Below are 24,147 nucleotides of genomic sequence, written 5' to 3' on the forward strand. Positions count from 1 at the left end.
TGAACTTGTCTTTAGGATCATATTAGAAAGTCACCTTCCAAGGCCCATCAGACATTAATTTTGACTAGAGCCCTTTATTGGGACAATTTTGTGATCGAATTGGTCAGGCCTGTTAACCTTGTTTATACGACATTATGTGAAGGAATAAGTCCTGGTTTATTTTGTTTGGAAGGGACATTGCCCATGGACAGTAGATAGCCTATAAAGTAAAATCCTTGTCTGGTGAATAATTTAGAAGGGATAAGCCATTACATGGATTTATATAACCCAGAAAGATCATTGCACCTGATCAGTATATAATAATTTCGTAATTTCGAAGTTATTGGGTCAAAAATCAGGGTCACAGTGACGCTAAATGTTAAATTATTGACCAGTCAATAAGTTGTATAAATGGCATTTTGACCACGACTTAGCTATTTCGTGGCCACGATATAGTATCTCGTGCGCACGAGATAAATTAAATCACACACATGTCACCTTTGTGCCACCGTACAGACCTGATTTCGCTACCTATTGATGGTTTGATAAATTAAAATAAATATATTACGCATGACATGCAAATGAAAGTTTGAATAAATCATAGACATTTAAATAACATTTAAATAAAGTAAATCGAGTGTGGTGATAAATAATTTAGGGGTCGCAGACCATCTACAGTAAGCGTAATTCTTATGATCGTAGAATATTACACATCCGAAAAAAATTAAAAATGATGGATGATTTGGCACCAATTTCAGCTCAAGAAAGAGCTAAACGTTCAGTTTTTGGTATGTTTTTATTATTAAGAAGGCGTTAATATATGGCGTTATGCAACTTTAAGAAAAAAAGATAGGATGTTTGGAATGCATATTTGTAATTGGTTTTCGCGAGTAGTATAAAACTCCATCCACCCGGCATTTTGAGAGAAGTTGATTATATACTCGGTTCCTATGACACCAAGGGTTCTATGATATCAAGCTATTTAAATTTTCTGTGACTGCAAGTAAAAGCAACACATGATGATGCTAATATTTGTAAAACTTGCACACTAGATTCATTTTCATCTGCCAATAAGTTTAATATGAATTTGTGGCAAGAAAACTATTTTATAAAACCTTCATATTTGACTACCATTTTCCTTGATGTTTTTTACACAGTCAATTAAAATATGTTAATATGAAAAAGGCAAAGCCTCAAAGCGAGCTCCATGTACTTTTAACGTGAAATAATATGAAATAATCGCTCATTTTTATTTCAAATGCAGTGACGAGTGCGTGTGACGTCACACGTACTGTGTTAAATATGGCGCCGCCCCTGTCGTTAAATAAGTAACGGGTTTTGAAAACGTTTATAAAACTTTGTTTGTTTATTTTATTTCTCTCTATAATTTTTCAAGCGAAATAAAGATTATTAAAAGTGAAATAAATGTAAAACTTAACACGTTTGCGACATTTAAATAGCGTACTTGATTTGATTGTTTTGCACGTGCTGTTTGGCGCTACATTGTGACGTCACGTCAACAATACTTTAAACGTCTGTATAGCGTTAACGACTGAATAAAAGATATTGGTGTTCGGATTCATTTTCTTAGTTACACCATTTTCTTTCATTCTAGATAGTTTTCACAACAATATTCGACAAAAAATTGTTTTTATTTATGAGATTTTTCAAACAAAATGGCGCCTTCAATGTGGAAATACACGGGAAGATAATTAGAACGGCGAGTGCATTATCGTAGAATAATGCACACTTCGGGCCTTCTTTGTTTATATAGAGAAATTTCCGATAGTGTTAGAATGTTTTGTTTCTTTAAAAAGAGGAGGTGAATGTACATTTAATGAAATCAGGCAGAACCTATGTACGGGAAAAGTCGGTTGAAGTAATCGTTCATTTTTTTCATTTTACATTTTCCGTTTTAAAACTGTCATTCGATATTTTATACACAGCTTCCGTTATTCTGGTTCCCTAACCAATTATGGTTCCCATAGACGTGCGCGGGTGACCAGTCTACACATCCGTTTTCAGTCAGAATTCCTCAGTTTTTATCGTTATCTTTGAATTCGAAAAGTTGCGATGTGTCCAATTCGGTACTTCGGACGAAAGTTTTCAAAACCATCACTTAGCAGGTACTCGCGTTACCGTAAAGCTCTCTTTGAGAGCACAGGGAATTCCCCAGACGCTTTTAGCGCATCGGCACCGATGCGCTAAAATTTCAGAACAAGAAGTCCCGATGCGCTTAAAATTATCATAGCGCTTTAAAAATGACCGATATTCCTTTCTATTGTGTCTATAAGTTAACCCCAGTTAGCCAAATAAACAAGCCAATATACATGTCCTGTGTAGATATTTACCCGAGGCGTATACACAACCCGATACACTGATTGCCTTGAGACTGTGTGACGTCATAGACACCTGTCATCGATGTCTGCAGACGACTGTTCAGGTGTTGTCAATTACCGTGTATTGAGATGGGTGCAATTTAACCGCGGCATGTGTGATATTTACATGTTTCAGGTAGGTGTTATAACTTTTATTGTTTTGATGGTATAATTGGCATTAATTGACATGCGATATAACAGTTTGATTTTTAGGGATGAATGGGTTAATTGTCTTGATATAAGTGTAATGTTCAAATTCATCTTTCACTTTCTTACGATCGTTACGTCTAAGCAGTACTGTAGTATTAAGATTTCAAAAAATAATATGTCTAACATGAAGAAGGGGAGAAAGAGCCAGCGCCTAGTTCACTATCAATTAAGAGTTTTTTTTGGTGAGAAATGTCGTTGAAACTGTCACAGGATCTTTTTGCTTTTTAATATATACATGATAATCGTATTTTACTTGGATTAAACTGCATAGATATTCAGAATAAATTTGGTTGATTGCTACTTTAACATTGAAAACATTTACGACTGTTCATTATCAACTTGCAACTGAGTGAAAACAACAACTAACACTTTACATCAACAATCCCACTTCGTGACAATATCTTGTAAACTGTTTCTGTTAACTGAATCCCCAAAATGAAAAAAGTATTAATTTTGCAGACCCTCTTTAATCGAGCCTGTTCATGGACAGCTTTGTGAAGTGCAATCTACTGTCCATGCCCCGTAGCATTGTTGTCAGGACATACAGGAGCTGGCCAGGCACTTTTGTGTAGATATGGAGCAGTGCCGCAGCCACTGGCACCAGGTACGTGCCAGTTTAGAGGGGATTGATCAGTCAGCCGACCAGACCATGACCTTGATGACTGGCAACCTTTCTACCGAATTGCTGCTGTGGTCTCCTCCTCCCAACCTCTACTGCAGGTAATTATTATTAAATTGATTCATTCTTGGACATTAATGAAATTCCAATGACAGTTGCAGATGTGTAACACTTTGCTAGAAGTTTTTCAACATTTCAAATATATTTTTTTTACTTAGTTAAGTTTAAACAGACTAGAAGTTTTAAATTTTCAAAAATTTATAGCAAACAAACAAAATAAATAAAAGACATAAGGTAAATGTTAATGATTACTTTCATTTATTAATTTCAGATTGTGAGCGAGGATTCAGCTACCTGAAGAGAGTTAAGGCTGAAAACAGGAATTGTCTCTCTGTTAAAGTTCTAAACTATCTTCTTGCCGTCTCCCTTCAAGAACTTCAAGGACCCCTATTAGAATCTTTCAACTTTGAGAAGGCAGTCAAGGCATGGAAAGACAACAAACCTAGAAGACAGGCCCACTTTTAATGATGTTAATGAAGAAAAAACAACTGAAATAAACTCATTTAAATGGGACACACATACATATAAATGTTGATCACATGTTGTGAACTTGTGTTTATATATAATTGTTTATTTATTTGAATTGTTGGATATGGAAAAAATAAATAATAAAAATTAAGAAAAAAGTTTATCAAGTGAAAAGCTTTCATTATTTGTTTTAAAACAGCCCACAGCAGTATCTTGACACCTTGACACCCACCCCCGTCCAATTAAAAAACTGAAGCGCTTAAAAAAATTCCTGGGGAATTCCCTGCGAGCAGGCCCTTTGGCCAGCTCGTCGAGCTCGCTATTAAAAGTGAAATAAATGTAAAACTTAAAACGTTTGCGACATTAAAATAGCGTACTTGATTTTCATTTTACATTTTCTGTTTTAAAACTGTCATTCGATATTTTATACACAGCTTCCGTTACTCTGGTTCCCTGTTCCCATAGACGTGCGCGGGTGACCAGTCTACACATCCGTTTTCAGTCAGAATTCCTCAGTTTTTATCGTTATCTTTAAATTCGAAAAGTTGCGATGTGTCCAATTCGGTACTTCGGACGAAAGTTTTCAAAACCATCACTTAGCAGGTACTCGTGTTACCGTAAAGCTCGCTTTGCGAGCAGGCCCTTCGGGCCAGCTCGTCAAGCTCGCTTTAAACACATATACTGACATATAGTCTGTTCAATTAGTTTTAATTTTATAGCAAGTTAAGTGTTGGAAGTTTTTCTCAACTTAACTTGAAAGTTTTGACCCATCTATCCTATCATACTTGCTTTTTAGCTCACCTGTCACAAAGTGACAGGCTGAGCTTTTGTGATTGCTTTTCGTCCGGCGTCCGGCCGTCGTCCGTCCGTAAACTTTTGCTTTAAATGACATCTCCTCATAAACCACTGAGCCAATTTCATCCAAACTTCACAGGAATGTTCCTTTGGTGGTCACCTTTAAAAATTGTTCAAAGAATTTAATTCCATGCAGAACTCTGGTTGCCATGGCAACCGAAAGAAAAATCTTTAAATATCTTCTTTTAAACAGCCCTAAGAGCTAGAGCTTAGATATTTGGCATGAAACATCTTCTAATGAGTGTCTACCAAGTTTGTTCAAATAAAGGCCCTGGGGTCAAAATTGGCCCCGCCCCAGGGGGTCATTGATTTTCCCTATATGCATATAGTAAAAACTTAAAAAATCTTCTTTTAAAGAACCCAAAGAGCTAGAGCTAAGATATTTAGCATGAAACATCTTCTAATGAGTGTCTACCAAGTTTGTTCAAATAAAAGCCCTGGGGTCAAAATTGGCCCCGCCCCAGGGGGTCATTGATTTTCCCTATATGCATATAGTAAAAACTTAAAAAATCTTCTTTTAAAGAACCCAAAGAGCTAGAGCTAAGATATTTAGCATGAAACATGTTCTAATGAGTGTCTACCAAGTTTGTTCAAATAAAAGCCCTGGGGTCAAAATTGGCCCCGCCCCAGGGGGTCATTGATTTTTCCTATATGCATATAGTAAAAACTTAAAAAGTCTTCTTTTAAAGAACTCAAAGAGCTAGAGCTAAGATATTTAGCATGAAACATGTTCTAATGGGTGTCTACCAAGTATGTTCAAATAAAAGCCCTGGGGTCAAAACTGGCCCCGCCCCGGGGGTCATTGATTTTCCTTATATGTGTATAGCAAAAACTTAAAAATCTTCTTTGAAAAAAACCCAAATAGCTAGAGTTTAGATATTAAGCATGAAACATCTTTAAGTAAATATCTACAAAGTTTGTTCAAATAAAAGCCGGGGGGTCAAAACTGGCCCTGCCCCAGGGGTGTCATTGTTTTTAACTATATGTGTATAGTAAAAACTTAAAAAATCTTCTTTTAAAAAAACCCAATGAGCTAGAACTTAGATGTTTAGCATGAAACATCTTCTTATGGGTGTCTACCAAGTCTGTTCAAATAGACAAATAAAAGCCCTTGGGTAAAAATTGGCCTGAGGGGTGGGGGGCTATATACAGGTGAGCGACCTCAGGGCCATCATGGCCCTCTTGTTTGGGGATTACCTTGATACCGTAGTAACCTCCTCTGAAATTACCCAAAATGGCAGAAATTGAAAATATTCTAAAAATGTCATTTTTATTGGTTCTTTTGAAATAATTTTTTGACAAACAGTTCAAGAAAAGGTTCAATTATAAGATGGAAGAAAAATCTCATTAATTTATGATATTTATATTTAAATATTTTCTGATAAATGTTAAGTACCGTGATATCATAGAACCCCGGGCTACCAACACTACCACCTCTTGAGTAACTGTAAACCTTCATTTTAACATCCAATATAAGTCTTTATTAATAACTAGTTCCATATTACAGTCTTTACGAAGGTCGAAGGATGAATACACTAGTCAGTCATGTTGGTACTTAGATGACGTCGCTTTGAAATATTTTTGCTTCTGGGCAAAGCAACGTACTATTAAACCACATAACCTATAACAAGCCCAATATATTGGACTAGTTGGTACTATGTGGTTTTGTTACTTTGGTAGAACGTAAGGACAAACGTCACAAAGTGTGCAGATTGCAAACTGACCTACGTAGACCCCAACTGTCTGCTGCATTCCCGACTCTAACTTGCCATTTCCAGCTAAATGTAGATGTGCATTATCAGACTGCCATGACATTGTATCATTGCTTGTAAAATAAATTTTACTACAATCAGTTTACTATGAAACATGTTACATGTACTGTGTATATGAATATATTGACCAAACAATTACAAAATGGACAAACATTCAATGATTGATATAGATTTCATGAAAATGGTAATATGGTTTAGTTACATTCTATGCACTTTTTTCAGTTATACAAACTTGCATATTTAACCTAATTGATAACCTATACATTTAAAACATATTTCTGCCATGTCTATTATATCATTCTACATTTTAATAGCAGATTTATTTCACTTCAGTTGGTAATATCCCATATGAAGCTACAGAAGAAGCTTTAAAGGAGATCTTTATACAAGCAGGACCTGTTGTAAGCTTCAGGTATACTTTATCCTAATGTAATATCAACATTTATTTTACACATAGGATTTTGAAATACTTTTATATACTTACTGCAGTATCAACTCGATTCTATGATGATATTAATTCTATGATGATATTTTATCATGATGTGAATTTATATGCTCTAACTTAAAATTTCTTTAATAGCAAGCTTTAAGTATATTAATCTATATTTTGTTCATAATTCTTGGAATTCTTCAACTGCATGTCCAAGCGGTGGGATAACTGACTTTGAATCACTTAACCTCATGGCTCTAAATCAGAATACTGCCAGTGTTTTCAGATTCTTTAAATTAATGTGAGGCTATCCACCTGAAATAAACAAGTGGAAATTATCTAGAATTTACTATATAAATATCATATGAACAAGTTAAGCAATTCATGCTCCAGATAAAAACAGACAAATAAGTCAAAATCAGATTTTGTCGGCCCTGATTTGGTATTTTCAAATTAAGGAAGTCACCTTGACACTTAAAACCTAACAAAATTATCTTTTTAACTTTGAAACATTTCCTGCCCTTGAAATGAAAAGATTTCTTTAATTTTTATCTTAATACAATGTATTTGTTTACTTTTTTTGTCGTATGTTAGGTTGGTATATGACAGAGAAACTGGTAAACCAAAAGGTTATGGTTTCTGTGAGTACCAGGATGTTGAGACTGCTCAAAGTGCGTTACGTAATCTCAACAATACTGACTTTAATGGACGACCTTTACGTGTCGGGGTCGCTGCTGGAGAGTCTAACAAAGATGAAATGGCTGGAATGCAGCAAGCCCTTGGTGGACCAATTCTTGAGGTATGATAAGTTGAAAACATATTACCGTAATAATTCTATTTAGCGCCCATCCTCTAATAGACGCCCACCCCCCATATTTTGGACAAAAAACGGCCATTTTTCAGCCCAAAGTTGAAAAATTAACTGCCCCTTTTAAACGCCCATCCCCCGATTTGAGTACAATTGAGCTTACCTTTACAATTCAAGTTTCCTTATTTCCGTTTTCACGTAGGAACGAACTTCCCTTTTCTTGTCTTTTTTTCCGTAAAGTTTATATGTACACGGTATTTCAATGCCACCACCTTTTACAAAAGTTCCTTTTGATGACGAACGCGGTTCTCCAAGTATTTCGGCACTGATTTCTACAATAAGTCCATCTTTGAATAATTTTGTAAGAGGCTGACATAATCCCTCCGGTATATGTCCAACAAGAGATCCATTATTTTTTACGATAATTGCGCTATCACTATGTTCATTTTCTGGTTCCAAATTACACTGAAGTATAGTTCCAACTGGGCATGTATATTTGTAAACGTGATATCCCTTAATAACAGATTTTATAGACACAAGCATAGGTGTTGCCATAATTCAATGTGTTTTGTGTATAAGATATATATACATGTATAAAAAATAACCATTCCGAGATGCCAAAACTCACGCGCCTATTTCATTACGTCAGCAAGGTCAACGTGCGTGGTTCAATGTATTGGGGCCCAACATGGGAGATTAGTTCTGATTAAAATTATTTTGAACAATAGACGATTGTCTTTTTATATCAAAATCCCGCATCAATCCCTTTAGGAACATATATGCTTGTGTCAGTAAAATCGGTCAGAACTATTCTTACTTTTTTTAACAATTATATTGGCGGGTAAAAAATGCATAATGATCGGACTCAAAATATTCCATTGACTTTTTGAATTGTATAGAACATCCCAGATTACAGAGTTAATTGGTAACCTTACATAAATATTTCGTTGGGAAAAATCATAATATTTTTGCAGTAAAAATGCGTGAGGCTCATTTTTATGCCACCGCAGCATCTGCGATGCGGTGGCATATAGCGATTCACCTGTGTGTGTGTGTTTGTTCGTTTGTTTGTGTGTGTGTGTGTTATATAGATTATATAGTGAACTTAAAAAATCTTCTTGTGAAAAACCACTAGTCCAATTTCAACCAAACTTGGCAGGATTGATCCTTGGGTGAAGGGCTTCCAAAGTTGTTCAAAGAATTTAATTCCATGCAGAAATCTGGTTGCCATGGCAACCAAAAGGAATTATAAGAATAAATTTAAAAAATCTTCTTGTAAAGACCCAAAAGGCCTAGAGCTTAGATATTTTGCATAAGGCATTGTCTGGTAGACCTCTACCAAGATTGTTCAAATTATAGCCCTGGGGTCAAAATCGGCCCCACCCCAGGGGTCATGGATTTTCACTATATGTACATATAGTAAAAACTTAAAATACCTTTTTGTAAAGACCCATAGGCCTAGAGCTTAGATATTTTGCATAAGGCATTGTCTGGTAGACCTCTACCAATATTGTTCAAATTATAGCCCTGGGGTCAAAATCAGCCCTGCCCCGGGGGTCATGGATTTTCACTATATGTACATCTAGTAAAAATTTAAAATACCTTCTTGTAAAGACCCAAATGGCCTAGAGCTTAGATATTTTGCATAAGGCATTGTCTGATAGACCTCTACCCAGATTGTTCAAAATTATAGCCCTGGGGTCAAAATTGCCCCCGCCTCGGGGTCATTGATTTTCAATATATACATATAGTAAAAAAATCAAAAAAATCTTATTGTCTGAAGGTACAAGGCTTAGAGCTTTAATATTTGTTAAATGATATCATATATAGGTACTCTACCAAAGTTGTTCAAATTTTGCCTCTAGTGTCAAAATTAAAAGTGAACTTTGATATCAGCTGACCTAGATTTTGACAAAGTGTATTACATGTTGTCCTTTGATGCAGTCATGAAATTTTAGGCTGTGTGAAATATGACCTTCACCACCAAATTCACTAGACTCAAGTGCATTGATATATTCCTACTCTGATCTTTTATTGAGTTAACAATAGATTTAACCACTAATCTGATAATAAGAATTAGATATGCATTATGACAATTTTCAATTGTATAGAAACAAAAAAATCTGTTCCTACACTACTATTTAGTGTTGTTTTATTGCGGTGGCATAGCATTTTTCTCAAATGCAATCTTGTTTATTCCCGTGCTCGGATACCGGACTCTACATGCACGGTATAAAAGTGCGGAAAAGAACAGACTTTAGCCGGTACGTTACGATACCGAAATCGACTTTAGCGTTGTCTGCAATTATAAATCAACATCCGCTCTATCTTCGGAGTTCTTCTTATAGTTATGAGGGGCGAGTGGATTTATAAAGCCTTGCTTAGAAAATTAGTTTGTCTTATGAAGATGCGTCTCCAATTAACGCCCATCCCCAACTTTCGAAAAGTCTATGATTCTAATAAAAGCCCGGGCGCTAAATAGAATTATTACGGTACTTAAATTAAATATTTTTAGTGGCTGAATACATTTGGATATACAAAAAAGTGTTGACAGCTTTCATAGTTCATAAAAGCCTTGCCTTTCAGATTCTTAAACTTTAAATAAGTTTCTAGTTTTACATGTATAGTGATGTGTTTTATTAGATTTACAAGTAAATAACTCAGAAAAATATATATTTTATATTATAGAGTCCCTATGGTGACCCAATGGAACCAGAGAAAGCCCCAGAAGCTATATCTAAAGCTGTAGCCAGTCTACCTCCGGAACAAATGTTTGAACTGATGAAACAAATGAAGGTAACTTATCTGAACTTGTTCCTATAAATTGAAAGTATTCTTTAGGCTAAATAATATGATGGAGACATAGAGTTTTGCAATATGATTTTATAGCATGTGGCATTTTCTATGCTATAGTCAAAACATTCCTCCAGAAATATTTGATTCTTTCATCCAGGTAGCTTAAGGACGGTCATTGGTTTTACTCGGGTGCCCTCTTGTGCCTGAAATAATGTATGGAGAGGTACTTTTTTCACCAGGAAAGCTGAAAACATCCTCCCAAATTAGATATTTGAACATGTTGTAGAAGGTTTACCATTTATAAACTCGTGTAAGCTTAAAGTACTTTTAGCGAGACTGCAGCCTGCCTTTCGAAATAATTTCTTATTAAAAGAATATCATCTCTTTATAATTTCCTGTTAAACTAGGTTCTTGTCTTGCTTAGAAGACATATTTGACTTTCAAGATTGCAACTGTCATGGACCTTTCCGGTTTTTGGTAGCGGAACATTTAGCCACACCTTTTCCATTCATTGCTAGGTCAACTGCTCACAAAGTAACAAACAGTATCACAAACATAAGCATGTGTTCTTTTGTGCAAACCAGGTCAACCAGTGACTATGTATTATCTCAGTGTAGCGATTGGATAACAAGTTAGCCAATTTACATTAAACTGTAAACACCGGAACGGTCCATTGTATGACAAGGTAATTTAGTGTGATTGTAGTGGATTTATTTGGAATACTAGTAATTCATCAACTTGGCTTCAAATTTTCACAAGCATTATTTGGGTAATTTTATAGAAAGATAAGTGCTTGGAAATTTTTTTTACCATTAAAAAAATTCATTTAATTCCCAATCAGTTACTTTTTTGTTTCAAATTTTATTACTCATATTATTTCATTTTTCAGCTGTGTATACAAAACAACCCAACAGAGGCTCGGAACATGTTGTTACAGAATCCTCAGCTAGCGTATGCCCTGTTACAGGCACAGATTGTCATGAAAATTGTTGACCCTCAAGTTGCTATGGTAATATTGTTATGCCCCTGCACAACAAAGTTGTAAGGGGGGTATACTGGAATCAGCTTGTCCGTCCGTCCGTCCGTCGGTTTTTTCTTGTCCGCCCAATAACTTAAGATTCCTTTGACCCTTAGTCTTCATATTTGGCATGGAGGTTAATCATGATTAGTAGATGACCCCTATTGATTTTGAGGTCACTAGGTCAAAGGTCAAGGTCACAGGGGCCTTGACTTCAAAAAGCTTGTCCGCCCAATAACTTAAGATTCCTTTGACCCTTAGTCTTCATATTTGGCATGGAGGTTAGTCATGATTAGTAGATGACCCCTATTGATTTTGAGGTCACTAGGTCAAAGGTCAAGGTCACAGGGGCCTTGACTTCAAAAAGCTTGTCCGCCCAATAACTTAAGATTCCTTTGACCCTTAGTCTTCATATTTGGCATGGAGGTTAGTCATGATTAGTAGATGACCCCTATTGATTTTGAGGTCACCAGGTCAAAGGTCAAGGTTTCAGGGGCCTTGACTTCAAAGAGCTTGTCCGCCCAATAACTTAAGATTCCTTTGACCCTTAGTCTTCATATTTGGCATGGAGGTTAGTCATGATTAGTAGATGACCCCTATTGATTTTGAGGTCACTAGGTCAAAGGTCAAGGTCACAGGGCCCTTGACTTCAAAAAGCTTGTCCGCCCAATAACTTAAGATTCCTTTGACCCTTAGTCTTCATATTTGGCATGGAGTTAAGTCATGATTAGTAGATGACCCCTATTGATTTTGAGGTCACTAGGTCAAATGTCAAGGACACAGGGGCCTTGACTTCAAAAAGCTTGTCCGCCCAATAACTTTAGATTCCTTTGACCCACAGTCTTCATATTTGACATGGATGTTGATCATGATTAGTAGATGACCCCTTTTGATTTTGAGGTCACTGGATCAAAGGTCAAGGTCATAGGGACTTTGACTTCAAAAAGTTTGTCCACCCATTAACTTAAGATTCCTTTGACCCACAGTCTTCATATTTGGTATGGATGTTGATCATGACTATAAGGTGACCCCTATTGATTTTGAGGTCACTGGGTCAAAGGTCAAGGTCACAGGGACCTTGACAAAAAAAAGCTTTTCTTCTCAATTGCTAAAGAATGTCCTGTCCGCAATGTATTGATTTTGACATTTTCACATTTGAAGCATGTAGAATACATAACTTAGCAATGCACTGGCTTAGTAACCTCAGATTTGGCAGGGAGGTTGTCCTTGAGCTCTAAATGGCCACTGTTGATTCTGACAAAGTGGTATGCGGGGGTATTCACGCCATGATAGTGGCAGTTCTAGTTTATACTTCTTTTTATTGAAAATTAGAAAAATTCCCATTAAAATATTGCAGATGCAGGTTCTTAGTAAATACCACAAACAACTGTTACACTTGACTGTATGTGCTTAAACTGCAAAACAAACCATTCAACTTCGAGATTTAGTGCCAAAGCATTCTCGCGTTTCCTTTTGAAGTAATTGTAAGTCAAATTTATGTAAAATTAGTATCACTCCAATTGTAGATTGCTCATATTATTGAAATATGAGGTTGTTAGGTGACATTTGCTGAGTAATTTATAAAATGATATAAATTCTTGTATGTAATAGTTGCGAAAGTGACTTACACAAAAATTATGCTTGTATATAAATCTTGTTTTTAGCAATATTTCATTTATATTAACCTTATATTCAATATGCATTTTTAATAAGAAATCATAGATTAATAATATTGATAGAATGGGAATATTCAGAAACTTTTTCAAAATGTCTCCCCCTTAAGTATGGCTATGTAAATTGCTGGAGCATGTGATATTTTCCAAGATGGAATTCTGATTGTATTGACAAAGTATATATTACAAATCCTTAATTTTCAGCAAAAATACTTCTGAATTAATTAGGCATAATGTATTAGCATGACATTAATCTTTGTAAAATACAAGAATAAGCAGCACTTTATTCCTCCAGCATTCAGACACTTTTATGCCTCTTATAGACGAGTACATTTCAAAGTATAAAGAAATTCAAGTACTAGTACCATGAAACAAGAATTAAGCAGTCAGCATTGTAGATTCTACTAGTCACACTGAATGAATACACATACATGTACTGACCTGGCTATACAACAGTCTACACAGAGTTGTAACTGTTACAACTAACAATCAAAGGGTTAAAGTTATAAAGTTATGCAATATTTATTTCAGGCTATGTTACATAGAGATAGTTCGCAGGTACCACCAACAGGAAGTGCCGCTCCAACACCAGCTACATCACAAGCCCCAATGCAGCAGGTACTTTGATATTTCTTATCTCTTCTTTGAGGTTCAGGTCTTTTTTTTTTTAATTTACATGTAAGGTGGATAAACCAAAGAAAGTTATTTACCAACTTTCCTTTGTTATTTTGCAACATGGCCTTTCATTTGAAATCTAATTCAAGTTCATTGAAAAGGAGAAAATAAATATACTGCAATTGCAATGTCATTGATAGACATTTGAAATTCATATAACAGATTTGAAATATGATTTTACCCCATACTTCATTGTTTATTATGTCTCCCCCACCTCGGGGGGAGACATATTGTTTTTGCCCTGTCCGTCCGTCAGTCCGTCCGTCAGTCCGTCCGTCCATTCTTCGTTTCCGGACGATAACTAGAGTTCCTTTTGACCTACAGCCCTCAAACTTCATAGGATGATTGGTCTTATAGAGCTGATGATCCCTATTGTTTTTGGGGTCAGTAGGTCAAAGGTCAAGGTCACACTGACCGTTGGTCAATTTCTCATTTCCGGATGATAACTAGAGTTCCTTTTGACCTACAGCCCTCAAACTTCATAGGATGATTGGTCTTATAGAGCAGATGATCCCTATTGTTTTTGGGGTCAGTAGGTCAAAGGTCAAGGTCACAGTGACCGTTGGTCAATTTCTCATTTCCGGATGATAACTAGAGTTCCTTTTGACCTACAACCCTCAAACTGGGGGGAGACATATTGTTTTTGCCCTGTCCGTCCGTCCGTCCGTCAGTCCGTCCGTCCATTCTTCGTTTCCGGACGATAACTAGAGTTCCTTTTGACCTACAGCTCTCAAACTTCATAGGATGAATGGTCTTATTGAGCAGATGATCCCTATTGTTTTTGGGTCAGTAGTTCAAAGGTCAAGGTCACAGTGACCGTTGGTCAATTTCTCGTTTCCGGATGATAACTAGAGTTCCTTTTGACCTACAGCCCTCAAACTTCATAGGATGATTGGTCTTATAGAGCTGATGATCCCTATTGTTTTTGGGGTCAGTAGGTCAAAGGTCAAGGTCACACTGACCGTTGGTCAATTTCTCGTTTCCGGATGATAACTAGAGTTCCTTTAGACCTACAGACCTCAAACTTCATAGGATGATTGGTCTTATTGAGCAGATGATCCCTATTGTTTTTGGGTCAGTAGTTCAAAGGTCAAGGTCACAGTGACCGTTGGTCAATTTCTCGTTTCCGGATGATAACTAGAGTTCCTTTTGACCTACAGCCCTCAAACTTCATAGGATGATTGGTCTTATAGAGCAGATGATCCCTATTGTTTTTGGGGTCAGTAGGTCAAAGGTCAAGGTCACAGTGACCGTTGGTCAATTTCTCATTTCCGGATGATAACTAGAGTTCCTTTTGACCTACAACCCTCAAACTTCATAGGATGATTGGTCTTATTAATCAACCTTGTATATAAACCTCCGTCATTGCCGATTAACTTGTTCCTTCAAAAGCTTACCCTTGTCTTGGAAAATTCACCAACAGAAAACTGCATAGTTCTAGGAGACTTCAACATTGACCTCATTCAATATTTAGAACATCCATTGACCCACACTATGTTACGACATCGCTTTAAACAAATAATAAACAAGGCTACTACAGCACACAACACACTTATTGACCATATCTACCAGAGAGGCTTGATTGTGAAAACGAGTGGAGTCATCCCAACACACTACAGTTATCATGATTTGACATACATTGAAATTTGAGTTGTCTTTCAATAGTGTAAAAAATCTGACAATATGAACGTTTGTTTCAAGTATCATCAAAATCCTTCAAAGGGTTGAAGAGTTATGGAGCAGACACAATTTCCTTTAATTTCGTTTGTGAAACTATATATGATATGACATTCAAGTGTCAAGTAGACCTTGACCTTGGAACCAGCCATACGAAACATGTACTCTACACGTTCTCTGGATGTGGTGAATTTTTGTTTCAAGTATCTACCAGAGAGGCTTCATTGTGAAAACGAGTGGAGTCATCCCAACACACTACAGTTATCATGATTTTACATACATTGTAATTTGAGTTGTCTTTCAATAGTGTAAAAAAATCTGACAATATGAACGTTTGTTTCAAGTATCATCAAAATCCTTTAAAGGTTTGAAGAATTATGGAGCAGACACAATTTCATTTAATTTCATTTGTGAAACTATATATGATATGACCATCAAGTGCAATTTCGTTTGACGCCCGCCTGCCATACGCTGATTGAATAACCAGGATTTTCAAAATTGAATACCTGGTTAAAAACAAACAGTTTAGGAAGCATCTTCTCATACAACCTTAACAATAGAAACCATCCATAGACAGCCTTCATTGAAGTGACTACCGGGTATTTACATTATCTTATCTCCATTTCCATTCCTGTTTCCATTCACAGTTATTCTCAGCAGTGGGGGAGACATGCGCTTTTTTACAAAAGCATCCTCTAGTTGGTATTAGTGTTTTAGATTTGCTTGTATTAAACCAGACACAGGGTAACAAAACTAGAGATTTTATATTGATGTGTCTTACAGCTTGCATTGAGCACAAAGTCTTTTACACAGTAGAAAAGATATAAAATATTTATAGAAATTAAAAAAATCAGTTTATAGTCAGTGACAAAGATCTAAAATATGTAATGTTATTTCAGGCACCTGTTATTCCACCACAGTCGCAGCCAAATATGCCAGATGTATCTATGATGGGTAATCACAATATAAAATATAATAATAGTAATAAAATAAAAACCTATTGCCTCCTAGATATGATAAGTGTTTTCTTCTTTGAGGATTAGACCTTATTAATTGTTAAAATACAATTAACATGCTTTAATTTAATGTTAAGAAATACTGATAATTGCTATACATGTACAGCCTCCTTGAATGAAAAATGATCACCTATTGAGTACACGCACAGAGCAGATATGTAACATTTTTAACTCTACACACTATAGGTTAATATAGTATGAATGATGATGTCATTAAATTCGGCAGTTTTTTTTTAAAGAAAGGAACAAATTATATTGACTCGTAATAGAGAATGCTGCTTCTGGAATATAGTATGTGCATTCTCTTATTCAAATTAAATATAATCAGTAAGATTTCATAACATTTCTGCCCTGAAAGTATTAACCCAAAGATGGGCATAGTACATCTTAAATTGGTTAATAGGTATGGTTAATAGTCATCTGTTTCCATGAACTTTCTTCAATTTTATTGTTTTTCTAAAGTTAAATGCTTAGTTTTCTAATTGATATAAAATCTGTGGTAATTACAGGAGGTCCACGTGGGCTGGGTGGATTGCTAGGTAATATTCCTGTATCACAAGGTCCTGGTGGTCCTGCTGGAATGATGGGAGGCCCTCCAAGAGGTCCAGGAATGATGGGTAAGTACATATACATGTATATTGTCATACATTTACGTCTTCAATTTATTATACATCTAAGCTGTTCTTTGAACAGTTTTGTTCGCTAATTATAGGTTTTTTATAGGATATTAAATAAATACTGGTTATGAGAAACCGCAGATGTAGTGTACAAAAAGTCATTTTCCAGATGAATTTGTAATAACAAAGTTTCACTGTAATGTTAAAAAGTATTATCATATTATGATGCAAATGTGTAACAGAACATTTTTGTATTTTTGGTACAAATCCTATCTGTGATGTGTTACTGACATTAGTTTATGAGAGGTTCAATGATTAATTCCCATATCAAATTCTGATTTTATATTTAGATGGCTTATGAGGCAGAATAGTATTGTTTGGTAATTGAGAGTGAATTAATATGTATTTGTAGGTGGTCCAGGACCCCAGGGTATGGGAAATAGACCACAACTCTTCCCTATTCAAGGTGGAATGGGTGGGCCAGGTCCCCAGAACATGGGTGGCCCTGGACCCCAAGGAATGGGAGGTCCAGGACCTCAAGGTATGGGTGGTCCGGGTCCACAAGGTATGGGAGGACCTGGGCAAGGACCACCACAGAGACCAGACTTCGGCAGAGATCCGCGGGACCCAAGACTGATAGGACAGGGGGATACAAGAGGTATGCCAGCTGGTCCAAGGCCAGGTATGCCACCATCAAGTATGGCACCTTCAGCAATGCAGAACCTCATGGTAAGTTGTGATATTATTTATATCTGTGTAACATAAAGTTGTGTAGTCAGAAATATAATTTACCAATTTTGTTATTCTGATCTGCACTAATGAATTTTGTTTTTTACCATCCTGATTTATGTTTTTATCAAAGACAATGCATTGAAAACTTATGTGGCTTTTAAATATAACACTCATTCCTTAAAAATTGATGCAATACACTAATGATTAGCTGATTGATTTCATGAATTTTAACTACAGTAGCTGTCAGTTATTGCTGAAGCCCTTACAGGACTTCCATAGGTTTCACTAGCCTTCACTACTTCTATAATTTAATACAAAGAGCCTCCACAACACAGTGGTTAAGTCTGCTGTCTGCCAATCACTGATTCAACTGACATACCTGTTTGTGTCTGAAATAATACATTTAGGTCACCTCATGTCTTCTTCCAACATTAAAGCTGGAGATTACCATTGTAACATTTACAGTGTTTGTGTGTCATTTTTGCATGAATTACCAATTACATATCTAATGTTCACATTAAACATGGCTAAACAATAAAAAAATTTTACATGAAAGTATCATAAATAGGCTTTGTTTTCAAATAAACAAATAGGCTCTTTTTATGCAAATGATGCATTAATCATTTCTTATAGGTAGTGACTCATTTTGAAATTCCAAGCAGATAAAAAAGTGAATGCTAGATCTACTACATGTATATGAGATCTGAATACTTATAATCTGTTATATTGTCGCAATAATGTGCAACTTAAAAAACCTGTTACCTTGTCACAATAATGTACAAATTATTTGATAAGTTATGCCAGTATTGCACTAAATCCTCATTTTGTTTAACTTACAGCAAGGTGGTTTACCAAACATGTCAGGTGTTAACCCTCAGATGTTAGCAGGAGTTGGTGGTGGTGGTCCTGGTGTGAACTCACAAGACCAAGAAAAGGTAAGTGCATTTGTGAATATTTAGGACAGTGTTTTTAATCATATCACATGATGTAAAAACCATGTATCCGAGAGGAGTCATCATGGTAATGTGTGTATATGTTGCTTGGCTTTCTATATCTGTCTCTTATAGGTGTGGTTTAGAATCCTACTTAATGTTTTGACTTCATTATATAAAGAAGTTATCCAGCTATCTTACTGAGTAAAACCTTTCAGTGGTTATAACAAGGTGCTTGCTTGTGCCTATAAATGAGATGGGGCTTGAGTGTACCTTAACCATTAAGAGATGGAAAGTAGCCATATAACCTTAAATTTACATTTGTGACACAAAAGTCATGTACATTGTGCGTGTGCCTGTTAAAGATTAGTGCAGAGATTGTGTCTGCATGAGAATTAATGTTTTTGTGATAGATTTTTAGCTCACCTGTCACAAAGTGACAGGGTGAGTTTTTATGATCGCTTTTCGTCCGGCGTCCGTCCGGCGTCCGTCTGTAAACTTTTACTTTAAATGACATCTCCTCATAAACCACTAAGCCAATTTCATCCAAACTTCACAGGAATGTTCCTTTGGTGGTCACCTTTAAAAATTGTTCAAAGAATTTAATTCCATGCAGAACTCTGGTTGCCATGGCAACCGAAAGAAAAAACTTTAAATATCTTCTTTTAAAAAACCATAAGAGCTAGAGCTTAGATATTTGGCATGAAACATCTTCTAGTGAGTGTCTACCAAGTTTGTTCAAATAAAAGCCCTGGGGTCAAAATTGGCCCCGCCCCAGGGGGTCATTGATTTTCCCTTTATGCATATAGTAAAAACTTAAAAAATCTTCTTTTAAAGAACCCAAAGAGTTAGAGCTAAGATATTTAGCATGAAACATGTTCTAATAAGTGTCTACCAAGTTTGTTCAAATAAAAGCCCTGGGGTCAAAATTGGCCCTGCCCCAGGGGGTCATTGATTTTCCCTATATGCATATAGTAAAAACTTAAAAAATCTTCTTTTAAAGAACTCAAAGAGCTATGGCTAAGATATTTAGCATCAAACATGTTCTAATAGGTGTCTACCAAGTTTGTTCAAATAAAAGCCCTGGGGTCAAAATTGGCACCGCCCCGGGGGTCATTGATTTTCCTTATATGTGTATAGCAAAAACTTAAAGTCTTCTTTGAAAAAACCCAAATAGCTAGAGTTAAGATATTAAGCATGAAACATCTTTTAGTGAGTGTCTACAAAGTTTGTTCAAATAAAAGACCTGGGGTAAAAATTGGCCCCGCCCCGGGGGTGATTGATTTTCCTTATATGTGTATAGCAAAAACTTAAAGTCTTCTTTGAAAAAACCCAAATATCTAGAGTTTAGATATTAAGCATGAAACATCTTCTAGTGAGTGTCTACAAAGTTTGTTCAAATAAAAGCCCTGGGGTCAAAACTGGCCCGGCCCCAGGGGTGTCATTGTTTTTAACTATATGTGTATAGTAAAAACTTTAAAAAAATCTTCTTTTAAAAAGCCCAATGAGCTAGAGCTTAGATGTTTAGCATGAAACATCTTCTTATGGGTGTCTACCAAGTTTGTGCAAATAAAAGCCCTTGAGTTAAAATTGGCCCTGCAACGTAGGGGTGGGGGGTCCTATATACAGGTGAGCGAACTCAGGGCCATCATGGCCCTCTTGTTTTCATATGCACCAGTTACAAATATAAATTGGGCATCCGTGGACAAGTGGTTAAGGGTGTTAATTTCTAACCACTTGCCCTTACTGCTGTGGGTTCAAATCTTTGGATTCTTCAATGCAAAAAAGCTACATGTATCCAGCTAGCTAACAGAACATCAGTGGTTCTACTCTGGTGCCCATTCATGCCTGAAAATATGCACAGAAGGGCATCAGATGTCTCCCTCCACCAGTTAAGCTGGCAAGTGTCCATATGACCTATGTGTTAGTGTTACATAAAACACAACCGGAAAGGACACCGATATACCCCAGGAAAGTTATCTTACATATTCTATGTATATATTATTTCAGGCTGCCTTGATTATGCAGGTGTTACAATTAACAGATCAACAGATTGCCATGTTACCTCCAGACCAGAGACAGAGTATTCTTATACTTAAAGAACAAATCTCTAAAAATGCTACATAATCATGTTCTTTTAACCATTACTTTCATTATAACATGCTCATGTTATCTTTAGTATCTTGTTAAATCATCTGTTCATTGAAACATGGGTCATGTTTTCACATTCATATTCATATTAATGTATTATCACAGTGTGTATATGAGGTACAGAATACATGGTCATATATACATGTATTTTCATTGCTACTTGGAAAAAAAATCTTTGAAAATAATATATGATTTTGAACTTAACTTTTAGTTAAGGTGTCTGCAATTATTCTAAGTTAATCTACATTTAGTTTGGAACTTTTCATTTATAGTTAAAGTGGTAATTGTTTTAAAATACTGAATTAAATAGCCAGCAGTGTAAAGACTGACCAGACTGTCACTGAGGATGAGCAGGTTGGCTACGCGCTACATTAGACTGTTCATATTTTTTGTGTAGATCAATGTAGAGGTTCAAACAATGCAGTTATACCAACAAAATTAGAGTTTATCTTTAATGATGTAAATATGTACCACCAAAATTAAGTGTAATAAACATATTTTAGAATTCATTTCTTTTTATAAAGTCAAATGTTCCTGCATTCTCAAATAATATCAAAAGATTTTAAATTTGTATTTGACAAAAAGTGTAAATTAAGTCTTTATATTTCTTAGACGTAACACATTATTTTTCCTGCTTTATATTCTAAAGGAAAATCACTTTTTTTGTTGTTATCAGATAACTTTTGAAGTATAAAAGAAAGGAACCAGCGAAGTTCATTTATGAACTTTTGCTTAAACATCTGGTGTTTCTTGTTAATAATCTAGGTGCATCTCAAAGGCCATTTTTTTACATTTAGTTCCTTAATTGAATTCAGAAGAAAGATATGTATACATGTATTTATATTAATCCTATGGATTAACAGTCAGTGTTATAATTCTTAGGGATTTTTTGGGTCAAAGACAATAAAGACTAAATAATGTTCCATTGGTTTGAAATTTATAGTAAAGTACCAGTGATGATGTTATATGAACAGAAGTGTTAGGTTATCTCATGTGCTACTGTAATAAAGTTTTTGAAATCGCTTCATATTTGTTCTTATTTCTCAAACTATGGTTTTATGAATAATTGAAATACAAACAGTCCAGACCTAAATGTTAATATAAATGTATTAACAATACTGGTTTGTTTTTTCCATGTCTGATGTCATTGAAAACACGTGTATGGTTTCTCTTTGTGGTAACTACTGCTAGTTTATACAGAATTCATTTTAGTTTATTGCGTAAGAAACTATATGTACATGTCTATAGACATTGTGTAAGAAACTAAGTATATAGACCTACTTTTTCAAATCCGTTCACTAATTCAACAGTACTGAGCGATGGGTGTAAGATTTCTTGCTTGAGGAAGTTTAGATTTAAGCCAACGCGGATTACTACTTGCAGCATTGTCCACGCTGCCACTGAAACTGTTCTAATGAATATATTTGGTGATTCGGGTTTTAATTAGATCAATTGTGTTAGCTCAGTCTATAAAAATGATTGTGATGTAAAGTGATTTTTGCGTAATCAAGCATAAAATCACCAATTTACTTGAATTTATGCCATAACAAACACCCAACATATGATTTCTTCAAAAGAATAAAAAAAATCTCTGACAGCAGAGATTCAAAATAATCATTGATAATGATCATTTTCTTCGCCCTCGTGATTTTATTCCTAGCATTCGAACTCCAAACTGATTTTATTGAGCGATAAAGTCTTTGTTTGGGATATATTATTTGAATTTATTTCTTAAGTTTTACAACTCTATAAAATAGTTTATAGAAACCAATTAATGAACACAATCAATATTTTAAAGTGATTTGGTCTATTATAGAAGGTATGTAATACTATAAATTTGGTATCATACGGGACAGTAACCCACACAATTATTATGTATGGATGTTGCTGGTAAATATGAGATATTTGCTGATTAGAATTCATCATATAAGTGCCCAAATTAAACCACTATCAACATTTTTCTTATCATAAGAATATCCACATGATACATTTCAGACAATAAAATATTCAAACTATCAATGGAATAATGCGCATGGGGCAAATTGTAGGTCACATCATAAAAATGCCGGTACAAGGGAGACAACACTGTTTGGATTGTAAACTTACAAGTTGTAGTAATTTTCGCCCTTGTATAAAATAGTACTGTTCATGTACGGTACTGTCAAGTGCACGCCCCATTGCACGGGCTTAAGAAGAATTCAACATTTAAACATGAAATGGGAAAATTTTGAATTTAAAAACATCCGCAGATCTGTTCATACGGCGGTCATCATGGAACCTTCAATGTGACACTTCCATGCCATTCCAAGAAAAGCGGCGTATGGTCCCCATCATCCTTGGTAACCCAGGCTGTTTACCGTATACATGTATATTAAATGTAGTATATTCGTAATGTGTACCGTGGGTTCCAACGATGCTTTAAAGCAAACAATAAAAACATATTTGAATTGATTTGAATCGGTGCCTTCATTTTACATTAAAGGTGAACGCTTCTCTACTGTTTAAAAAACAACTGCAGTAACCTTAATTCTGATTTATATGATAATCACACTGTTTCAAGTCCATCTTGTATATGTGGAGCACACATTGAAAATTCAGAACACTATCTTTTAATGTAAATTATACAGTGAATAAAGACGAACATTGTTTTTAAATACAAGATTTTTTCATCCTCTTAGTGTATGAAAACTTTTGTTTGGAATAGAAGAGCGTTCTGAATCCGAAAATGAAATTCTTTTGAAAGAAGTTCAGACCTTTATAAAATCAATCAAGAGATTTAATTGAATAAAATCAAAGCGTTTTGCTGCTGAAACAGTACTTTAAGATTAAACAGGGTATTGTGCGGTTAATATCCTCGTTTTTATTTATTTATTTTGCAGATTTTGTAACTATTGCAATAATTTTATTATATCATTTTTTCTCAAAATTTGATACTTAGAACACTTAATTCAAAAGCGACAATAACAATAACCCTTACGAGCATCGTGCAGCTACCGCGGGCCGTAATCAAATGCTGTCACATGTAAGACAGTCGTACGGCATCCGTGCAACAGTCCTACGACGCGTCAGTTGCGCGTCATATACAAATCATATCCTTGGTCTAAACAGAAATCTAGGGAAAGGGGTAAAACCCTTGTACTGGGGTTGATGCCAATTAAGAGCATTAAGACTCAACAAGTGGATAGCAGATAACAAAGCAATCTGCACAGGAAACTTCACAGCGATCTTCAAACGAAGATTTGGACTTCGAGGAAGACTGCACGCACATATATCGAAATGAC

At 35.5% G+C, this 24,147-nt stretch overlaps 1 protein-coding gene across 1 annotated transcript; it reads left to right on the forward strand.

Moving 5' to 3' along the window:
- The first annotated feature begins 653 nt into the window (after positions 1-653).
- On the forward strand, positions 654-21,889 carry LOC132741857 (cleavage stimulation factor subunit 2-like). The gene is made up of 11 exons (XM_060730119.1): positions 654-767; positions 6,675-6,753; positions 7,366-7,570; positions 10,268-10,375; positions 11,265-11,384; positions 13,598-13,684; positions 16,318-16,372; positions 16,944-17,051; positions 17,464-17,780; positions 18,623-18,718; positions 20,726-21,889. The coding sequence occupies exons 1-11, from the start codon at positions 710-712 to the stop codon at positions 20,840-20,842; spliced, it is 1,350 nt and encodes a 449-aa protein (XP_060586102.1). The 5' UTR covers positions 654-709; the 3' UTR covers positions 20,843-21,889.
- Positions 21,890-24,147: the final 2,258 nt, after the last annotated feature.

The sequence above is a fragment of the Ruditapes philippinarum genome, unplaced genomic scaffold, assembly GCF_026571515.1.
Source record: "Ruditapes philippinarum isolate M1 unplaced genomic scaffold, ASM2657151v2 ctg2992_1_1_1_1, whole genome shotgun sequence".
Lineage (NCBI taxonomy): Eukaryota > Metazoa > Mollusca > Bivalvia > Venerida > Veneridae > Ruditapes > Ruditapes philippinarum.